General features: G+C 44.8%; 1 protein-coding gene across 1 annotated transcript in view; it reads left to right on the forward strand.

Moving 5' to 3' along the window:
* LOC138295327 (uncharacterized) overlaps nucleotides 1-23,429 on the forward strand; it is a 360,326-nt gene that overhangs the window by 138,256 nt on the left and 198,641 nt on the right. The window contains exons 5-6 of the mRNA XM_069233551.1: nucleotides 18,153-18,269; nucleotides 19,096-19,164. Of these exons, the coding sequence (XP_069089652.1) occupies nucleotides 18,153-18,269; nucleotides 19,096-19,164 (186 nt within the window). The remainder of the gene's footprint in view (nucleotides 1-18,152; nucleotides 18,270-19,095; nucleotides 19,165-23,429) is intronic.

A 23,429-nucleotide genomic window follows, 5' to 3' on the forward strand; every position in this document is an offset into this window, starting at 1 on the left:
GGATAATATTATCACTAGCTTACATCACAGCTGTCGTTTAGGTAGATTATCAACTACATTTCTGAAATGTAAACCCTGACCCTATTTCGAGAGTGTCTGGATACCCCCCAATCCCAATTGGCCTAGACCCTGTACATAAAGTTCTGTTATGACATATTATAAATATAGGGGCATATTTACAAGCTCCATGCTCCGACAGTGAGTCACCTTTGTGGTGCTCTGGCACTGCAGAGTGCAGACCCTTATCTACGAAGCCACGCACAGCTTTTCATAGCCTCATAGATAAGGTGTAAGGCAATGCAGCACAAGTCACTGTGTTTCCTTACACCACGATAGGGGGGAGCTCCATGGGCATTGTGGTGGGTTTTCCCATGCAAAATCCATGGGTTTTGGCACATTCTGAGTTTTACAAAGATGTGTAAACTTGAGAAGGCATGAAAATCATACACCTCCTCAGGGGAGGAGGTTCGAGGAGAAATATATTTATTTCTCCATGTTTTTTCTCATACTACGTGTGCTGCATTCTGCAGCACACATGCAAAGAGGAACAAAACCTCCATGGATTGTTTCTGTGTAGGTGCCTCTTCCTGCATAAATCAGCCCTGCCAAAAAGGCAGACACCCTTGCACCATGGTACAAGGGTGCCTGCGTTGGTGCTAGTGGTATAGAAAAAAAAAGTAGAGAACAGAATGGGAGGCAGGAGTGTTATAGAGAAAAGCAGTAGAGTCAGGAGTTGTATGGAGCAGAGCAATAGAGTCAGGAGTAGTATAGAGAAGAACAGTAGAGTCAGGAGTGGGATAGAGAAGAGCAGTAGAGTCAGGAGTGGGATAGAGAAGAGCAGTAGAGTCAGGAGTAGTATAGAGCAGAGCAGTGGAGTCAGGAGTGGTAAAGAGAGGAGCAGTAGAGTCAGGAGTGGTATAAATATGAGCAGTGGAATCAGGAGTGGTATAGGGAAGAGCAGAAGAGTCAGGAGTGGTATTGATAAGAGCAGTGGAGTCAGGAGTGGTATAGAAAAGAGACGTAGAGTGAAGCATGTGAAAGAGGAGCAGTTGAGAGAAGAATAAGAGAGCAAGGAGTAGAAGAAAGAATAGAAGAGGAAAGAACAGTAGAGTGAATAACAGTGGACTGATGACCTGTAAAGAGAAGATTGATGCTAGGAAACATGGTGAAATAAGGAGCGATTGAGAAAAGAGCTGTCGAAAAAATTCTGGACAGCGAGGAGCTCTAGAAAAGAGTGGTATAGAGAGGTCCAGTGGAGTCAGGAGTGGTACGTTGAAGTGAAGGGGTGAGGAGTGATAGAAAAAAGAGTGGCAAGAAATAAGAGATTAAGGGCCAGATGTAGCAAAGGGTTTTTCCCATTCTGTGTCAATCGGAAAATGTGTTCATACATATGGCCTAAGGCACATGAGAGAGAACAGCAATAGAAAGAATAGGGTAGAGTGGAGATCAGTAGAGCTATCAGCAGTATGGAGATGAGTGTACATAGGACAGAAGTAAAATGAGGAGTGCTAGAGAAGAGCTGTAGACTGAGGAGTCACAGAGAAAATAGTGCGGGGGAAGACACATAGGAGCAGGAGAAGAGGGAGAAGGAGGATGATATGAGAGGGAGGAAAGGGGTTCTATATGAGGCACCTTAATGTAACCTACAAGAGATGGTAGTTTCAGCTGTGTGCAGTTTCTCTGAAGATATTGGAAGCTTTTTCCCTTTAGTTCCAAAGGAGTCAAGCAATCTATAAGGATAATTCAGTGTGATGATCTGTGAACAACCTGTGGCAGTTGTGCTGTTAGCTCAGGATGGCTGTGTTTTTAGTTCAATCCTGTTGGTGTTTTACAGATGCACCACATCCGGGGACCTGCCCCAAAATACTAGCTGCGTGCAATCTGCCCCTGCCTCCCCCAAAGTGCCAAAGCGACACAGACTGTCCGAAGACTAAGAAGTGCTGCAGCCTCTGTGGGTTAAAATGTGTGTCTGTTGTGAGAGGTAAAGTATCTTCAAACAATCTACCATCTTGGGGGTCTGGAGTCAGTTACTAAGCTCTACTGCTTCCTCTCCACATACAGCACCCCAAAACCTTTGAGTGAGTTGTTGGGATTTAGAAGACCAACATTACAGAATACTACATGCGATAGCATAACACGACATGACATAGCATAACATAACATTACATAAGATAAATGACATGGCATAACATAACTTTATAATTCTATTGGCCTCACATAATGTGATTTCTTTCTCCTGCTGTTCTCATATTTTTCTTGCTTTGCACAATTTAAGGAGTATATATATGAGTGCACTTGAGCATGAATTAAAAACACAATTCAAAATTCTCGAGTATAAAGAACAAAAACGTTCTATTCCATATTGTCTTCCATTATTACACAGTGACAGTCAATACTGTGTAGTTATGATTCACACTACACTTTCCACAGAAAAATCTTTTTTTATTTGCCCATAAATGTGGCCTTTTTGGATGAGCGTGCGGCAAATTTGGCCTTTGCCTACTTCAGCGAGGTGAGGTCCAGGTTGTTACACTTCATGCGAACCTGTGCACATTAAAAAGGTTAAGGTGATAGGGAGTCAAAAAATGAGCTTTCCCATTTAGATCCCATTAAACATTTTGCTCTCAGTTACAACAACTGAACCTATTCACACTTTGAAACTGGACATTTTCTGGGAAAGCATGCTCCTGTAAATCCTTTCAGTAGTTTTTGAGAGATTGACATTTAAAAAACATGCCAGTGAAATGGTTTGAAATTGTTTTGTATATATTAGCCATTTGAAATTACAATTTTGAAAAATGGTGTCTGTCAACTAGATTGCCTGGTAAAGGGTATAATTTTTCCCTGAAAGTTTGATAATCACAATTTCGCACATTCAAAACAAAGGGCAGTACTTCAGCATGGAGCTATGGCAATCTTTAACAATCATCATGCAACATTGCCCAGGCCAGTCTTCCCGCTATTGACCTCTATAACTTAAAAGCACAAGTAGTGGCCCTATATGGTGCCAAAATCTGGGGACATTCAAATGTGAAAAGGCTGACCCAGAGTGACAACACGTGTCCCAAAAGCAATCCCCTTATCCCCATGTTCTATGATGTTGCACTCAAGAGGGAAGAGCATGTAGCAGTGTTAAGGCCTCTTCTCTTCTGGCTGAGGATTTGGACAATACAGGAGCGTGCGCCATATCAGAAGGGTATGAGAGAACTTTTGGAACTAAATGAGAACACCACTTTTCCCTGGTTCAGGTATATTGAATCTTGGCTCACCAAACTGTGGCTTTGGACTTTCTGAACTGACCCTTCCTTCCTAACATTGTCTTCCAAAACCCAATTAAAATTCACATTTTGGGATAATATTATCACTAGCTTACATCACAGCTGTCGTTTAGGTAGATTATCAACTACATTTCTGAAATGTAAACCCTGACCCTATTTCGAGAGTGTCTGGATACCCCCCAATCCCAATTGGCCTAGACCCTGTACATAAAGTTCTGTTATGACATATTATAAATATAGGGGCATATTTACAAGCTCCATGCTCCGACAGTGAGTCACCTTTGTGGTGCTCTGGCACTGCAGAGTGCAGACCCTTATCTACGAAGCCACGCACAGCTTTTCATAGCCTCATAGATAAGGTGTAAGGCAATGCAGCACAAGTCACTGTGTTTCCTTACACCACGATAGGGGGGAGCTCCATGGGCATTGTGGTGGGTTTTCCCATGCAAAATCCATGGGTTTTGGCACATTCTGAGTTTTACAAAGATGTGTAAACTTGAGAAGGCATGAAAATCATACACCTCCTCAGGGGAGGAGGTTCGAGGAGAAATATATTTATTTCTCCATGTTTTTTCTCATACTACGTGTGCTGCATTCTGCAGCACACATGCAAAGAGGAACAAAACCTCCATGGATTGTTTCTGTGTAGGTGCCTCTTCCTGCATAAATCAGCCCTGCCAAAAAGGCAGACACCCTTGCACCATGGTACAAGGGTGCCTGCGTTGGTGCTAGTGGTATAGAAAAAAAAAGTAGAGAACAGAATGGGAGGCAGGAGTGTTATAGAGAAAAGCAGTAGAGTCAGGAGTTGTATGGAGCAGAGCAATAGAGTCAGGAGTAGTATAGAGAAGAACAGTAGAGTCAGGAGTGGGATAGAGAAGAGCAGTAGAGTCAGGAGTGGGATAGAGAAGAGCAGTAGAGTCAGGAGTAGTATAGAGCAGAGCAGTGGAGTCAGGAGTGGTAAAGAGAGGAGCAGTAGAGTCAGGAGTGGTATAAATATGAGCAGTGGAATCAGGAGTGGTATAGGGAAGAGCAGAAGAGTCAGGAGTGGTATTGATAAGAGCAGTGGAGTCAGGAGTGGTATAGAAAAGAGACGTAGAGTGAAGCATGTGAAAGAGGAGCAGTTGAGAGAAGAATAAGAGAGCAAGGAGTAGAAGAAAGAATAGAAGAGGAAAGAACAGTAGAGTGAATAACAGTGGACTGATGACCTGTAAAGAGAAGATTGATGCTAGGAAACATGGTGAAATAAGGAGCGATTGAGAAAAGAGCTGTCGAAAAAATTCTGGACAGCGAGGAGCGCTAGAAAAGAGTGGTATAGAGAGGTCCAGTGGAGTCAGGAGTGGTACGTTGAAGTGAAGGGGTGAGGAGTGATAGAAAAAAGAGTGGCAAGAAATAAGAGATTAAGGGCCAGATGTAGCAAAGGGTTTTTCCCATTCTGTGTCAATCGGAAAATGTGTTCATACATATGGCCTAAGGCACATGAGAGAGAACAGCAATAGAAAGAATAGGGTAGAGTGGAGATCAGTAGAGCTATCAGCAGTATGGAGATGAGTGTACATAGGACAGAAGTAAAATGAGGAGTGCTAGAGAAGAGCTGTAGACTGAGGAGTCACAGAGAAAATAGTGCGGGGGAAGACACATAGAAGCAGGAGAAGAGGGAGAAGGAGGATGATATGAGAGGGAGGAAAGGGGTTCTATATGAGGCACCTTAATGTAACCTACAAGAGATGGTAGTTTCAGCTGTGTGCAGTTTCTCTGAAGATATTGGAAGCTTTTTCCCTTTAGTTCCAAAGGAGTCAAGCAATCTATAAGGATAATTCAGTGTGATGATCTGTGAACAGCCTGTGGCAGTTGTGCTGTTAGCTCAGGATGGCTGTGTTTTTAGTTCAATCCTGTTGGTGTTTTACAGATGCACCACATCCGGGGACCTGCCCCAAAATACTAGCTGCGTGCAATCTGCCCCTGCCTCCCCCAAAGTGCCAAAGCGACACAGACTGTCCGAAGACTAAGAAGTGCTGCAGCCTCTGTGGGTTAAAATGTGTGTCTGTTGTGAGAGGTAAAGTATCTTCAAACAATCTACCATCTTGGGGGTCTGGAGTCAGTTACTAAGCTCTACTGCTTCCTCTCCACATACAGCACCCAAAAACCTTTGAGTGAGTTGTTGGGATTTAGAAGACCAACATTACAGAATACTACATGCGATAGCATAACACGACATGACATAGCATAACATAACATTACATAAGATAAATGACATGGCATAACATAACTTTATAATTCTATTGGCCTCACATAATGTGATTTCTTTCTCCTGCTGTTCTCATATTTTTCTTGCTTTGCACAATTTAAGGAGTATATATATGAGTGCACTTGAGCATGAATTAAAAACACAATTCAAAATTCTCGAGTATAAAGAACAAAAACGTTCTATTCCATATTGTCTTCCATTATTACACAGTGACAGTCAATACTGTGTAGTTATGATTCACACTACACTTTCCACAGAAAAATCTTTTTTTATTTGCCCATAAATGTGGCCTTTTTGGATGAGCGTGCAGCAAATTTGGCCTTTGCCTACTTCAGCGAGGTGAGGTCCAGGTTGTTACACTTCATGCGAACCTGTGCACATTAAAAAGGTTAAGGTGATAGGGAGTCAAAAAATGAGCTTTCCCATTTAGATCCCATTATACATTTTGCTCTCAGTTACAACAACTGAACCTATTCACACTTTGAAACTGGACATTTTCTGGGAAAGCATGCTCCTGTAAATCCTTTCAGTAGTTTTTGAGAGATTGACATTTAAAAAACATGCCAGTGAAATGGTTTGAAATTGTTTTGTATATATTAGCCATTTGAAATCACAATTTTGAAAAATGGTGTCTGTCAACTAGATTGCCTGGTAAAGGGTATAATGTTTCCCTGAAAGTTTGATAATCACAATTTTGTAAAAAAAAAAAAACAACAAACACGAAGCTGAGGAAAATTAACGTGAGACGTGCCACACTATACTCCAGGTGGGTGTTCAGGGCTCTCTGAAACAAGCATTTGCAATGCAACAGGGTCTTGCATTCCTCTGAGTGAGAGTTATTAGCAGTTGTTAACTCCAAACCGGATTTTTCTTGCCGCATTAAATGGAAAAAAAACGCACAATCAAGTTGCTTATAGTTCACTCGTAGTGAAACCTATCGGCAAAAGTGCAATTATCTACGTAACCATTAAAAGTGTCATTAACTATGTAACAGGGTCGATGTTATGTAAAGTGCTCGACTCCTGCCAAGAAAGATCGCGCTGTGAAAAAAAAATTAAAAGTAGTCCATAAACCTGACAGGAAACAGCGAGCCTCGCATGTTTTCAGTACTTGGTCACTGCGCTCTAGGAGGGCTAGCCACCAGAAAAGGCATGACGTATGCGTGCCTTCCACTAATGAAAGCAAGCAGATTTTAATAGGCAAGCCCACGAACCAATGAAAGACACTGATGTGACATGGACGGGGCTCCAAGCCCTTTTCTAACTCCTAAATCGTCTCACAAGCGAAACGCATGAGCAAGCGCATGCGATGCAGGCTCGACCCTAACAAGAAAAACGAGGACACATTCAGGAAAAACTAATGCCCAAATTTAGGAAGGGCCTAGCGCCACCTAGTGTCACATTAGCATCATTGTTTGTGGTATGCGGAGGTAGATTGGCAAAAACGCTGTGCCCAATTTACAAGGTGGTGCAATGCACGCAATTGCACGACTTTGTAAATCTTTGCGCCACATTATGCCTCTGCCAGGCATAATGAATGCAAGGTGGGGGTGTTCCTCCATTAGGAGACCCAGAAAAGTGGGATTCCACTGCGCCATTTTTCTCGTAAATTTAATGACTGCTCAGTGCAGGCATTAAATTGAGGCACACAATTGTTTTATAATGGGCCTCTATGAACTTTAGAGGATTAGTGCCAATTAGAAATGATGATGCTATTGATCCTAACGTGCGCTGTATCATTAATATGGCGCACACATGGTGGCATTAAGGGGGCGCAATTGGCACAAGATAAGTGGCCCTTCATTTAATGAAGCACCACTTTTCCTAAATCTGGGCCTAGGTGCACTAGTGTAAAATTTTGATTTTTATACCCGGGCAGGTGCTGCAGGTCAGGCCAAAGATCAAACCTTCTGGGCAACTCATAGTGTGCTCATCAAAATGCAGTGATGAAAGGTCGATGGCAGGTGAATCACATACATAAAAAAAAACTTTAAAAAACCTATCAATTCACAGAAAAACACACAGTTAAAGGTTGCTTATGTTTCAGTGAATACAAAACCATGAAACCACTGAAATTTGCTATTTATGCTAAGCACTGCAGACACGCCATACCTCACACCATATTCCTTGTTGTACCCGTTTGCTGAGGGAGCTTGATTAAAAGCTTTTGAAAAAAGCTTTTAATCAAGCTCCCTCAGTAAACGGGTACACTGGGTGTGGCACATGTTACAATGTGCATTGCCCACATTGCATGCAAAACTGGGGAATTTCAGGCATTTTAAAGGACTCTAATCACTGAAATACACCTGACCTGTCACTGTGTTTTCTTCAGTGAGTAACTAATGGAAGCCTCCCTTTAACACCTGTTCTGAGCGGACATTAAACGTGTCAAAAACAATGACACACAGAAATCTCTTGACTTTCTTTGCAGAATTCTTTTGCCTCCGCTAACAGGGGAATGCCCCCTTTGCATACATCATGCCTGGTGCAGGCATAGTATTGCGCAAAAGGTAGCAAAGTGGTGCAATGCATGCATTGCACCATTTTGTAAATATGGCGCAGCGTTTTTGGCCTTCTAATGCCACATTAGTATAAAAAGAATGATGCTAATGTGGCATTAGAATGGTGCTAGGAGCTGCTAAATGTCCCTTAGACTTTTGGTCTAAGTTTACCTTTGTGAATCGGGACAATGGTGTGGTATCAGAACATAGCTCGCAGGTAGGGTTCTCACCTAAATCACCTAATGCCGGTATTTTTAACCCTTATCTATACACACATCAAACAGCACACACAAATAGAAAGCCTTTTTACATGTGCTAATGATCCCTGGCTAACTATTAAAGTAATCTTTCAGGCGCGCGTCTCCGGGTAGGTTTAGCGGCTGGGCAAGAGGAAGATATCAATGCATTCTCCATTTGTCTGAGAGCTACGCGTCCCTAGGATGCCTGGTTTCCACCTGGGATGGGCGGACTATTGGGTGCCTGACCGTGACGACTAATGACGTACAGTAAGTGACTTTTTCAGCACACACTGCACTCTCTTTTGTAGGAGAAGTGACGAACTCTGGTCCTGATGAAGCGCATGAGCGCGAAACATGTTGACCCCTTAGTGGAAGGATAGAGTATTTCTCTTCTTTCCCCGCATATAAGGAGTGACGGGGGTCATTATTTCCTCCAAAACACTCCTTCACTGATTTTAATCTTGGCCTGATAGCCAGTTTAGAACCATTAAATTCAACCTTTGGGTATACAGAGCCAATTTTAACACCACATAGCACTCTCCTTTTTTCCTTTTTTTGTCAGCACATACTGCAGATACCTACGGATCTGCGTAACCACTTTTCGGTATAGAGTCACCACCATTGGGATGGTGACCCATCAGATATTGCAGTGCCGGTCTGGCGAGGAGCAAGCCCGATGATGATGCCTAGCGTCTTCATTGACGCATGAGGGCACTCCTGACAATATACCTTTACCCGGCGCCCTATCTGGACTTTTCCCTTCTTTTTGGAACAGTGTACTCTTTTATTTTTATTAGTGCCTATACAGGGAGAACGTACACAGGACCAGTAATCTCCCAGTCCCTCTCATTGCTTAACTATTAAAGTAAACAAAGGCAGAAAGTCATGTTGCAAGTGAATTCATACGCTGTTGTTTGCAGTCCTATTTGGTGTCACTTCCGGGTCTTTGGAGATTCTGAAAGCAACAACACTGCACTCAGGAAATTGTCTGGCGTGGGTATCATGCCTTAAATACAGAGACGTCATTTAGGGGTCACCAGGGGTGTATGTGAAAGTCATAATATATTCATCAATCCTTCATTCTCTCCATATGATTAAATGTAAATTAGCACTTGTATAGCGCACTACTCACCCGTTAGGGTCTCAAGGCGCTGTACTCATACCACTATGGAACCCCTCCTGGCTTTTCCCTGTGAGGCGCCCACTCCTGAGCACCCCCAGGGTGAAGCCAGGCATCCAAGCGCTGTTGGGGCCGTTGTGGAGATTAAGCAAGCTATTGCCCAGAGTTGCAGAGTGGGACCCATGAATTAGATTAGGCACCGAGGCGAGAATTATCTGGTCAAGGGGAATGGAGCCCAAGACCTGCCGAAGCGGGACTTGAACCCTGGTCTTGAGCCAGATCTCTGCTTCAGGGTCTGCCTCTCTAACCATTGAGCCACACTCACACACACAATCGCAGAATTAGGCCAGACTCATCCTTTCACTAGATGTGTCCATTAATGGAACATCAAGATATATATATCATACCTAATCTACTATGAGGGAGACCCCGAAGTGCATAAGTGGCTCCCACCATAACTTACTTAAGTAGGATTGTTTACTTATGTATGTAACATAATTCCCTATTTTAGATGTCACGCCTTCTTATGCATGTGACTTGAAAGATAAAAAATAATGATAAACAATCTCACTCACATGTATGCATGCCAAGTGCATAATGGGCAGATCACACCTCACATGTATTCATTACACTGCCAACAAAAAAGTAATAGCACAAAACAGTGTTAAAAGATAAGGAATTCCATACATACAATGTGTTACTCTACTATCTTCCATACGACGGGTGTGTCTAACTGGGACTGTGATGAATGTCTGCTGTGATGTACACATATCTTTAGTTACGATGTTAGTAATTTCAACCAGGGCATAACACTGATAAGTCCTTCTCATTTTCTAAGCAATTCTGAGACTTATAGGATGCTTTTATAGGATGCTTTTCCTACTGAAAATCTGTGGGTGAGGACATTGTGTAGTTCGCATGTGAAATCCACAGTTGATTACTTTGCATCATAAAGTCATGAAGTATCTCTGCAAATGTTGTTTTATTAACAGATAAGTCTGGTGTGTGCCCTACAGTTATATAAACCTGCATGATCATTCCTCTGCCCAGGACATGCAACAGTGACTGTTTTGGGGTCAAAAAGTGCTGCCAGCATGGCTGTGGCTTTGGATGTACAGACCCTGTGACAGGTACAGTACTAGTACAAACCTGTCTATGAACAGGGCACAGATTCACTGCTCTGATCCCATTACAGCTTGTTAGATAATGTGATGTTCACACCATAGAGATCACTTTGGAAACTCCAAGCTGAATACCAGTGGTCCATAATCTAACCTTAAATTTACAAAAGTTGTAAGAAATGTACTAAGTGTATGCCTAATTGTAGCCCCATTTTGGAGATCGCATGGACATCATACATGCTGTATTGCTCATTCTTAAACTGTACTCTTTACCATTCCAAAAAAGTTATCAGTAGAAGCCCTGCATTGTATGTGGGGCTCTTGTTAGATGGAATCACAAATGTTTCTTTATTTAACTACACAACTTGCATCTGGTGTACGATCCTTCTACAGCAATGAAAAGATCTGAACCACAGCAAAGAGTTGTACTAAGCAAGGCAGGGAGAAGGAAGAAACTGCCAAATTAAGCGACAGTGCCCAATCCTATATTACAGAATGAATCACATGGCAATCTACCCACTCATAAAGCAGTGATTCCTTCTCATAAACATGCAACTACCGGCAGAACTCACCTGAGATAAGAGAAACTGCTGAGCAAAAAAGTGACAGCCTCAATCCAGCCCCAATCTAGCCCGCAACGCAGGGCCATTGCACTCAGTCAGCAGTAGAGTTGAATAGGCATCGATCATGTGATGCCCAACAGATAGAGCCATATTGACCTGTAAAGAAGCATCATCACTGATCCGTGCAACCTCATAAACTGGCAAGTGCCCCTGCAATAAAAAGAACAAAATATCTTGGAGGGAAATAAGAGAGAATTTCGGTCCAGCACATGTCTTCCCAGTCAATACTGTGCTTAGCAAAGAGGGAGGGCTGTTCTGTAAAGAAGCCAGATTAGCCAAACTATGGTAAGGTATGGTATGTCACCAAATTGCACGCACATGTGTGCATGCTGAGGTGGATATTTACAAGAAAGGGGTGCATCAGTCCTGATGTGCCACTCTTCTTGCTTCACCCTTGCCCCACCTAACGACACCATGGTTGTGCCATATTTAGAATGTGGCGCACCCTGGCGGTCGTTAGCACAACATCGTCATAATTCTTGACACTGTAGCGACGCTTTCCTGTACTAGCGTCAATAGCGACAATAGTGCAGCAAAGCAAAGGCAGACCCATGGGTCGGTCATTTGAATGCGTGCCTTGAGCAGGCTTTAAAAATGATGGAAAAAATGGTGCAGTGAAATGATGTAAATTTCACTGCACCATTTTTTTGGGCCTTCCTGCACAGAAACACCCCCTTGCATACATTATATCTGGCGCAGGCATAATGTGGCGCAAGGGGTTACAAAGTGGCGCAATGGGTGCATTTCACTACTTTGTAAATATGGTGCGGGGCAAAGGCAATGATGCTATGGCGGTGCTAAGGTGGCACAATGTGCCCCTTAGTGTCATAGTGGGCACAGAACAGCACACTTAACACAATGACGAATGTGAACTCCTAATGGTACAGAGTCATGATACAAGGGGTAAGGAAAATATATCAGTTGCGTACCCATTTCCCAAGTTGTTTTAGAGCCCCTGGGTACACATGGATGTAAACTCCCCTGTCGCTATAAGCGGATCAATACAAGGATTACTGAAGGGTAATATAGAGGGAAATACTCTTTTGGCAGTTTGAGTTCTCTGATTCACTTATTTGCTAATTTTTAAATCTTTGCTGAGTACCTGCCCACATCCACAAACATAAACATGGGTTGCAGCAGGGTGGTTGGCTTTTTTATGGAGACTGAGGCCAATGCAGATAGCAGTGCATTGAGTCACTGCATGAGTGTGTAACTTATTGATGCCTGTGAATGTTCCAGCGCATCTAGGGGCACATTTATGGAAAGTGGTGCTGCTCCTTAGCGCCCCCCTAACGATACCATGTGTGCACCATATTTAAAATACGTTGCACCACTGCGCAGAGTAGGGGGCAATAGCGTAATTTTTCATGACGCTATTGATGTACTCTGCAGGAGTAGTGCCAAAATATTGGCCCTACACCTGCTGAGTACATAGGGGACCATTATAAATAATAGAAGCCCCCTTTTACCGCCTGCTTTGAGCAGGCGTTAAAAGTGCCGTACAAAATAATGCAAGGAAATCTCTTTGATTCTTAGGCCATTTTTCCACCCCATCCTAACAGGGGAAGGACCCCTTTGCATACATTATGCCTGGCACAGGCATAATGGAGCACAAAGAGTTACAAATTGGCGCAATGCATGCATTGCACCACATTGAATACAAGGAGCTAGGATTTTGACCTTGTTGGGCCACATTAGTGTAAACAGAAATTACGCTAATGTGGCACATGGTGGCGCTAGGGGATTATAAATATGACCCCAACTATGTAACTCCATGCACTGAGTTATAAAAACTTGTTCAGGTCTAAAAGGCAACAGGTTGGTATTTTTGAGTACCATCTTTGAAATGACAAGGGCCGTATGAAAATGCATTTTGGCATATTTATGCTGCTGTGATGTGACTAGAGTGCATTACTTTTCGAAAGTCGGAGGGTTTGTGAGTTTCAAGTGCGATTGGAGTAACATAACAAATAAAAACTGCCCTCAGTATTATACATAAACATCAGTACATGTTGACTCCGTTTCAGCCTTGACCTGTAGCCACTCCATCACCACCCACAACCAAAAGCAATGCATGGCAAGAGGTTGGCTGCCACATGTGGTTGGGTGCAGGGCCTGCCCACAGACCAGGCTCTATGGCCAACCTCTGCCATGCATAGTCTTACACTGTGGTTGGCCATCTGTGTGTAGGGTTGGGTGCTAGACCTGGCCCAGGCCAAAAGGTAGAGATGGGTCATACATGACAAAGGTAGTTAGATTTTAACTTAACATTTTAAAAAACATAGAAATGCAGTGAAAAAACACTACCATTTATAAACAAAAAAACTATAAAATACACCAGATATACGTAACTGACATAAGTAAGACTTGCACCTCTGTGATGCGCTTCTTATGACCTCACAAATTACATCAATAATGGAATCTGAAATCTATGGCAGCAAAAGTTATATATATATATATATATATATATATATATATGTGTGTCAGTTATGTATAACAGGCCCACTTCAGTTTTTTTAGTTTTCAAATTGATCTATCTCCCTCATTTGTTACTCGACATCGTGAAGTTCTCATGTGAAATAGAATTGGTGATATTTGTCTGCTGATAAATTTGCATCATCATCTCATTTGATTTGCCTGCAAATGTTTTACTTACTAATAAGCCTGCCATATGTCCTGCAGTAGGACTCATGTGTGACATATTTCCTCCGCCCAAATTTGCAACAGTGACACTGTAGGAAAGTACCATCTTGCCTGGCATGTTACCCCCATATTTCACTGTATATATGTTGTTTTAGTGTATGTGTCACTGGGACCCTGTCAGCCAGGGCCCCAGTGCTCATAAGTGTGCCCTGTATGTGTTCCCTGTGTGATGACTAACTGTCTCACTGAGGCTCTGCTAACCAGAACCTCAGTGGTTATGCTCTCTCTGCTTTCCAAATTGTCACTAACAGGCTAGTGACCAATTTCACCAATTCACATTGGCATACTGGAACACCCTTATAATTCTCTAGTATATGGTACTGAGGTACCCAGGGTAGTTGGGTTCCAGGAGATCCCTATGGGCTGCAGCATTTCTTTTGCCACCCATAGGGAGATCTGACAATTCTTACACAGGCCTGCCACTGCAGCCTGAGTGAAATAACATCCACATTATTCCACAGCCATTTACCACTGTACTTAAGTAACTTATAAGTCACCTATATGTCTAACCTTCAACTGGTGAAGGTTGGCTGCAAAGTTACTTAGTGTGTGGGCACCCTGGCACTAGCCAAGGTGCCCCAACATCGTTCAGGGCAAATTCCCTGAACTTTTTGAGTTAGGGGAAACCATTTCACGCGTGCACTATACATAGGTCACTACCTATGTATAGCGTCACAATGGTAACTCCGAACATGGCCATGTAACATGTCTAAGATCATGGAATTGTCACCCCAATGCCATTCTGGCATTGGGGAGACAATTCCATGATCCGACGAGTCTCTAGCACAGACCTGAGTACTGCCAAACTGCCTTTCCCAGGGTTTCACTGCAGCTGCTGCTGCTGCCAACCCCTCAGACAGGTTTCTGCCCTCCTGGGGTCCAGCCATGCCTGGCCCAGGAAGGCAGAACAAAGGACTTCCTCAGAGAGATGGTGTTACACCCTCTCCCTTTGGAAAACAATGTCAGGGCTGGGGAGGAGTAGCCTCCCCCAGCCTTTGGACATCCTTTAATGGGCACAGATGGTGCCCATCTCTGCATAAGCCAGTCTACACCGGTTCAGGGATCCCCCAGCCCTGCTCTGGCGCAAAACTGGACAAAGGAAAGGGGAGTGACCACTCCCCTGACCTGCACCTCCCGTGGGAGGTGCCCAGAGCTCCTCCAGCGTGCCCCAGACCTCTGCCATCTTGGATTCAGAGGTGTGCTGGCACACTGGACTGCTCTGAGTGGCCAGGGACAACAGGTGACGTCAGAAACTCCTTCTGATAGGCTCTTACCTGTGTTACTAGCCTATCCTCCTTCCTAGGAAGCCAAACCTCCTTTTCTGGCTATTCAGGGTCTCTGCTTTGGGGAATTCTTCAGATACCGAATGCAAGAACACACCAGAGTTCCTCTGCACTTCTCTCTTCACCTTCTGCCAAAGGATCGACCGCTGACTGCTCAGGACGCCTGCAAAACCGCAACAAATTAGAAAGACGACTACTGCAACCTTGTATCGCTTCATCCTGCCGGCCTTCTCAACTGTTTCCTGGTGGTGCATGCTCTGGGGGTAGCCTGCCTCCTTCTTGCACAGGAGCTCTGAAGAAATCTCCCGTGGGTCGACGGAATCTTCCCCCTGCAACCGCAGGCAACAAACAACTGCATCACCGGTCCACTGGGTCCCCTCTCAGCATGACGAGCGTGGTCACTGGAACTCAGCAACTCTGTCCAAGTGACTCCCACAGTCCAGTGACTCTTCAGTCCAAGTTTGGTGGAGGTAAGTCCTTGCCTCCCCACGCTAGACTGCATTGCTGGGTACCGCGTGATTTGCAGCTGCTCCGGCTCCTGTGCACTCTTCCAGGATTTCCTGGTCCTGGGTCCCCGACACTCTAACCTGCAGTGCACAACCTTCTGAGTTATCCTCCAGTGTTGTGGGACTCCCTTTTCTGACTTCGGGTGGACTCCGGTTCACTCCTCTTCTAAGTGCCTGATCTGGTACTTCTATGGGTGCTGCTTGCTTCTGTGAGGGCTCCCTGACTTGCTGGGCGCCCCCTCTGTCTCCTCATCCAAGTGGCGACATCCTGGTTCTTTCCTGGGCCTCAGCAGCATCCAAAAACCCTAACCGCGACCCTTGCAGGTAGCAAGGCTTGTTTGCGGTCTTTCTGCGTAGGAACACCTCTGCAAGCTTCTTCACAACGTGGGACATCCATCCTCCAAAGGGGAGGTTCCTAGTCCTCTTCATTCTTGCAGAAACCAAAGCTTCTTCCATCCAGTGGCAGCTTCTTTGCACCCTCAGCTGGCATTTCCTGGGCATCTGCCCACTCTCAACATTGTTGCGACTCTTGGACTTGGTCCCCTTGTTTCACAGGTACTCAGGTCTGGAAATCCACTGTTGTTGCTTTGTTGGTGTTGGTCTTCCTTGCAGAAACCCCCTATCACGACTTCTGTGCTCTCTGGATGTTATAGGTGCACTTTACACCTACTTTTCAGGGTCTTGGGGTGGGCTATTTTTCTAACCCTCACTGTTTTCTAACAGCCCCAGCGACCCTCCACAAGCTCACATAGGTTTGGGGTCCATTCGTGGTTCGCATTCCACTTTTGGAGTATATGGTTTGTGTTGCCCCTATTGCAATCTACTCTAACTTTACATTGCTTGCACTACTTCCTTTTGCTATTACTGCATATTTTTGGTATTGTGTACATATATCTTGTGTATATAACTTATCCTCATACTGAGGGTACTCACTGAGATACTTTTGGCATATTGTCATAAAAATAAAGTACCTTTATTTTTAGTATATCTGTGTATTGTGTTTTCTTATGATATTGTGCATATGAAACCAGTGGTATAGTAGGAGCTTTGCATGTCTCCTAGTTCAGCCTAAGCTGCTTTGCTATAGCTACCTTCTATCAGCCTAAGCTGCTAGAAACACCTCTTCTACACTAATATGGGATAACTGGACCTAGTACAGAGTGTAAGTACCCCTTGGTACCCACTACAAGCCAGGCCAGCCTCCTACATTGGCTGTGCAGCAGTGGGATAAGTACTTGTAACTACTTACCACTTTGTCATATTGTACTTTTCATAAGAGAATAATATACAAAACAAGTTCAGTGTATCGACACCTAACCAAAAACTTTAGCTTTTCTTCTCTTACACTATCTGCTAAGTGCTGAAAAGTACCTCTAAAACTTTCTAAAAGTTTCAAAAAGTTGAAAAAGGTTTTTTTCTGTTCTTTAAAAAGTCCTGAAAGTATTTCTCTCTTTTATCTGTCTCTAAACTTTCTTCTATCATGTCTGGTGTAGGAACTCCTCTTAATTTAGTCAATACAACTTATTAGCACCTTAACTTTAAGAGCCTAAGGAGTCTCTGCATTGAGAGAGGTTTAGTGGTAGGAAAGAACCCTTCTAGAGAATTGCTGTCTAATATGCTTGTTGAGAATGATAAGGCTCCGGGTGGCACCTCATCGGAAAAGTTAGTAGACAGCTCACACTCTGACTCAGGGGAGCCCCTTGAGGTAGTGGTACAGGGTTCTCTTCCTAATCTGCCCCTTAGCAGAACACCTAGCATAGCTGGTAGTAATAGAATCTCCCATCACAGTAGGGATGTTTTTGTTCCTGTAGGCCAGGTTGTTAGGGTGCCAACTGTTAGGGACAGGTCTCCCTCTGCTCATTCAAAATATTCTTCTGTGTCAAAACATTCCCAACCCACCCACCCTGATGACAAAATGTTAGAAAGGGAACTCAATAAGTTGAGAGTGTAAGAGACCAGGCTGAAGCTTAAACAGCAACAGCTGGCTCTAGACAGGGAATCCCTAGACTTAGAAAAAGAGAGACAGAGGTTGGGATTTGGACCCCATGGTGGCAGCAGCAGTATTCCTGATAGCAATCCTGTGAGAGATCATGATTCTAGGAATCTGCATAAGATAGTTCCCCCTTACAAGGAGGGAGATGACATTAACAAGTGGTTTGCTGCACTTGAGAGGGCCTGTATGGTATAGGGGGTCCCTCAAAGGCAGTGGGCTGCTATCCTATGGCTATCTTTCAGTGGAAAGGGTAGGGATAGGCTCCTTACTGTTAAAGAAAGTGATGCCAATAATTTTACAGTTTTGAAGAATGCACTCTAAGATGGATTTGGCTTAACCACTGAACAATACAGGATTAAGTTCAGAGAAACCAGAAAGGAGTCCTCACAAGACTGGGTAGACTTTGTTGACTATTCAGTGAAGGCCTTGGAGGGGTGGTTACATGGCAGTAAAGTTTCTGACTATGAAAGCCTGTACAATCTAATCCTGAGAGAGCATATTCTGAATAACTGTGTGTCTGATTTGTTACACCAATATCTAGTGGACTCAGATCTGACCTCTTCTGAAGAATTGGGAAACAAGGCAGACAAATGGGTCAGAACAAGAGTGAACAGAAAAGTTCATACAGGGGGCGACAAGGATTGCAAGAAGAAAGATGGTAAGTCTTCAGACAAGGGTGGGGACAAATCTAAAAATGAGTCTTCATCAGGCCCACAAAAACACTCTGGTGGGGATGGTGGGTCCAAACCCTCTTCTAATCAAGTAAAAAAAACATGGTGCTATTTATGTAAAGTTAAAGGTCATTGGACAACTGATGCCAATTGTCCAAAGAAAAGCACCAAGCCTCCCACTACCACAATCCCTACTGCAACCTCTAGTGCCCCTAGTAATAGCAGTAGTGGTGGGAGCAAACCTACTAATAGCCGATCCAAGGGAGTAGCTGGGCTCACTCTTGGTAATTTAGTTGGGGTTTGTCTTGTTAGGGAGACCACAGAGGCTGTGTTAGTCTCTAAAGGTGTCATTGATTTGGCCACCTTGGTTGCTTGTCCCCTTAATATGGATAAGTACAAGCAACTGCCCCTAATCAATGGTGTTGAGGTTCAGGCCTACAGGGACACAGGTGCCAGTGTTACCATGGTATTAGAGAAACTGGTACACCCTGAAAAACAACTACTTGGTCACCAGTACCAAGTGGCAGACGCTCATAAAAAACTCTCTTAGCCACCCCATGGCTGGTGTGAATCTCAACTGGGGGGGGGGGGTTACTGGTCTGTGGGGGATTGGGGTTGTGATCTGGGATACAGAGAACACAGACGCAGATTTTTAACCCTTAACAGGGGTTTTTCTTTCTTTATTTTAAGTTCTAGGAGAGGTGGAACACAGTGATAGGATGGTAGCCTTTTTTTCCTCTCATTTGTTGCTCTTCCTCCAATCTGTAGGACTTTGCAGGTCTTTAATGGTTTCCTTAAATTTTTATTTTCCAGGTGGCGAGTTTCAGGTGTCCTCCCCTGGGTCAACGATTTCCCTCGGAAGAACAAAAGAGGATACAGCAGGTAAGTGGGACGGTATTTTCTTGGTCTACTGATTTCTGTGATTAGTGAGGGGAGGGGTGGAGCTGTGAGGAAGTAGTGAGGGACTAACTAAACAAACACTAATAGGTCTTGTGGAATTTTTACTTTAGTGGGATGGTTAGGATTTTGTGAGGAGGAGGGGGTTTTTGCTCTCTCTATTAGTCGAGTGGCAGGGTGCCCTGGGAGTTTCCCCCGTCTTTCACCTCCTGTCTTTTCCCACCCTCTCTCTCTCTCTCCCCCTCCCCTTCTTCCCCCTTATTGTTGCTGCCCTTAAAAAGGGTCCGTACCTTGTGCAGCCACGACCCTCCTGGGCCGTGGCAGGCTGCTTCGTGTCCTCTTTGTCTTTCTGCTCCGGCCGTCTTTTCTGTGTCGGGATCTGCTCTCCGCTCCTGGTCTCCTCGTTCGGGTGCTCAATGGAAATCCTTCGGCTCCGGTTTCTCCTCTCTCCTCTCGTTCGCGGCGTCTTCATTATTTAAAGTTCCGGCAACCCGGAAGTCTGGGGCCGATTGCCGTCTCTGCCTCTACGCGTCTCCATGCCGACGTGGGCGGAAGTCGGGGAAGGCGCCGGGCGAACGCCAATTCTGGATGTTCGTAGGCGAGGCGAGCGACGCCCGCCTACATGGTCCAAAGAGAGTTGTGGTTGCCTCAGATTTACCTGTAGACTGTCTACTAGGGAATGATTTAGAGACAGCTTGGGCAGAAGTGGAGTTGGAGGCTCATGCAGCAATGCTGGGCATTCCAGCTTGGGCAGAAGTGGAGTTGGAGGCTCATGCAGCAATGCTGGGCATTCCTGGGCATATTTATTTTTGCTTTGACAAGGGCTCAGGCCAAAAAGCAAAACGAACAGGGTGACTTGGATCCTGGAACATTGGACCAAGTGCTCCCTAAAGCTAGGGTTAGTAAGGGTAAATCCCTACCCACTATCCCTCCCTCTACTGATGATTCTACTTCTGAGGAAGAAGAATTTCCCCCCTGTGCAGCACCTTCACCAGAGGAGCTGGAAGCAGACACTGCTGAGCTTTTGGGTGGAGGGGGACCTGCCAGGGAGGAGCTGAGTGTGGCACAGCAATCCTGTCCCACATTAGAGGGTCTCAGACAGCAAGCTGCAAACAACAAAATGGGGATGTCAGTGACTCACATAGAGTTGACTGAGAGGACAACCTCTTGTACACAGAGGCAAGAGATCCAAAACCTGGAGCAGCCAGGAGATTGGTCATTCCCCTGCAGTACAGAGAGTTCCTCCGAACTCTGGCACACAACATTACCTTGGCTGGACATTTGGGTCAGATTAAAACATAGGAAAGGCTTGTCCCCCTGTTTCACTGGCCTAGGATGTCAGAGGACACAAAAGATTTTTGTAAGTCTTGCGTGACCTGCCAAGCCAGTGACAAGACTGGTGGCACTCCAAAGGCTCCCCTTATTCCACTGCCTGTGGTTGGGGTTCCCTTTGAAAGGGTAGGGGTTGACATAGTTGGCCCCCTTGGCCCTCCTACTGCTTCAGGTAATAGGTTTATCTTGGTGGTAGTGGACCATGCCACAAGATATCCTGAAGCTATTCCTCTAAGGACCACTACAGCTCCTGCAGTGGCAAAAACCCTCCTGGGAATCTTTTCCAGGGTGGGTGTCCCAAAAGAGGTTGTATCAGACAGGGGTAGCAAATTTATGTCTGCATACTTGAAGGCCATGTGGAAGGAATGTGGTGTAACATACAAATTCACCACAGCTTATCATCCACAAACAAATGGACTGGTAAAGAGGTTTAATAAAACTCCCAAAGGAATGATAATGGGACTCCCTGAAAAACTCAGGAGGAGATGGGATGTCCTGTTACCTTGCCTCCTTTTCACTTACAGGGAGGTATCCCAGAAAGGAGTGGGCTTCAGCCCCTTTGAACTCCTATTTGGGCACCCAGTAAGAGGTCCTCTAACACTTATGAAGGAGGTTTGGGAACAACCTTCAAAAGCTCCTAAGCAAGATATAGTGGACTATGTACTTGGCCTAAGATCCAGAATGGCAGAGTACATGAAAAAGGCCAGTAAAACCTTCAGGCCAGCCAAGAGCTCCAAAAGCAATGGCATGACCAGAAGGCTGTTCTGATTCAGTACCAACCAGGACAGAAGGTGTGGGTACTGGAGCCTGTGGCCCCAAGAGCACTCCAAGACAAATGGAGTGGAACCCATCTCATTGTTGAAAAGAAGGGCGAGGTCACCTACTTGGTTGACCTGGGCACTGCCAGGAGTCCCCTTAGGGTGCTCCATGTCAATCGCCTAAAACCCTACTATGACAGGGCTGATCTCACCCTGATTATGGAAACAGATGAAGGACAGGAAGAAGAGAGTGACCCTCTCCCTGATCTCTTCTCTTCCACAGAACAGGATGCTCTAGTGGAAGGTGTAGTTTTGGCAGACTGTCTCACTGCTGAGCAGAAAGACAACTGCATAAATCTCCTAGGTCAGTTTTCTGAACTCTTTTCTACTGTGCCAGGCACCACTTCTTGGTATGAGCACACTATAGATACTGGAGACAGCATTCCTGTCAAAAGTAAGATCTATAGGCAGCCTGACCATGTCAGGGACTGCATAAAACAAGAAGATCAGAAAAGGTTTGAACTAGGAGTGGTTGAACATTCTGAAAGCCCATGGGCCTCCCCTGTGGTGCTTGTACCGAAGCCTCACTCAAAAGATGGGAAAAGGGAGATGAGGTTTTGTGTAGATTACAGAGGTCTCAACGAGGTAACAAAAAATGATGCTCACCCTATACCCAGGGCAGTTGAGCTCATAGATACACTGGCATCTGCCAAGTATCTAAGCACCTTTGATTTGACTGCAGGGTATTGGCAGATCAAGTTATCAGAGGATGCTAAAGCAAAAACAGCATTTTCAACTATTGGAGGGCACTACCAATTCACAGTAATGCCCTTTGGTTTGAAAAATGCACTTGCCATGTTTCAGAGGTTGGTGAACACAGTCCTGCAAGGGTTGGAGGCTTTTAGTGCAGCATATTTGGACGATATAGCTGTCTTTAGCTCCACCTGGGATGTTCACCTGGTCCACCTGTGGAAAGTTTTAGAGGCCCTGCAAGAGGCAGGCCTCACTATCAAGGCTTCAAAGTGCCAGATAGGGCAGGGGAAAGTGGTTTATCTGGGACACCTGGTAGTTGGAGAACAGATTGCACCACTTCAGGGAAAAATCCATACAATCATGGATTGGGTTCCCCCTACAACTCAGACCCAGGTAAGAGCCTTCCTAGGCCTCACTGGGTATTACAGGAGATTCATTAAAAACTATGGCTCCATTGCAGCCCCACTTAATGATCTCACTTCCAAGAAAATAACTAAAAAGGTATTGTGGACAGCTAGCTGTCAGAAAGCTTTTGAGGAGCTCAAACAGGCCATGTGCACTGCACCTGTCCTAAAAAGCCCATGTTACTCCAAGAAATTCATTGTTCAAACTGATGCATCTGAATTAGGGGGAGGGGCAGTCTTATCACAATTCAATTCTGAGGGCCAGGATCAACCCATTGCTTTTATCAGCAGGAGGTCGACCCCTAGAGAAAAGCGTTGGTCTGCTATAGAGAGGGAGGCCATTGCTGTGGTCTGGGCACTGAAGAAGTTGAGGCCATACCTGTTTGGCACTCACTTCATTGTTCAGACAGACCACAAACCTGTACTTTGGCTAAAACAAATGAAAGGTGAAAACCCTAAATTGTTGAGGTGGTCCATATCTCTACAGGGAATGGACTATACAGTGGAACATAGACCTGGGAGTACCCACTCCAATGCAGATGGACTCTCCAGATATTTCCACTTAGACAATGAAGACTCATCAGGTCATGGCTAGTCTTATTGTCCTTCGTTTGGGTGGGGGTTGTGTAGGAAAGTACCATCTTCCCTGGCATGTTACCCCCATATTTTACTGTATATATGTTGTTTTAGTGTATGTGTCACTGGGACCCTGCCAGCCAGGGCCCCAGTGCTCATAGGTGTGCCCTATATGTGTTCCCTGTGTGATGACTAACTCTCACTGAGGCTCTGCTAACCAGAACCTAAGGGGTTATGCTCTCTCTGCTTTCCAAATTGTCACTAACAGGCTAGTGACCAATTTCACCAATTCACATTGGTATACTGGAACACCATTATAATTCCCTAGTATATGGTACTCAGGTACCCAGGGTATTGGGGTTCCAGGAGATCCCTATGGGCTGCAGTATTTCTTTTGCCACCCATAGGGAGCTCTGACAATTCTTAC

This window comes from Pleurodeles waltl, chromosome 5 (genome assembly GCF_031143425.1).
Source record: "Pleurodeles waltl isolate 20211129_DDA chromosome 5, aPleWal1.hap1.20221129, whole genome shotgun sequence".
In the NCBI taxonomy this organism is placed as follows: domain Eukaryota; kingdom Metazoa; phylum Chordata; class Amphibia; order Caudata; family Salamandridae; genus Pleurodeles; species Pleurodeles waltl.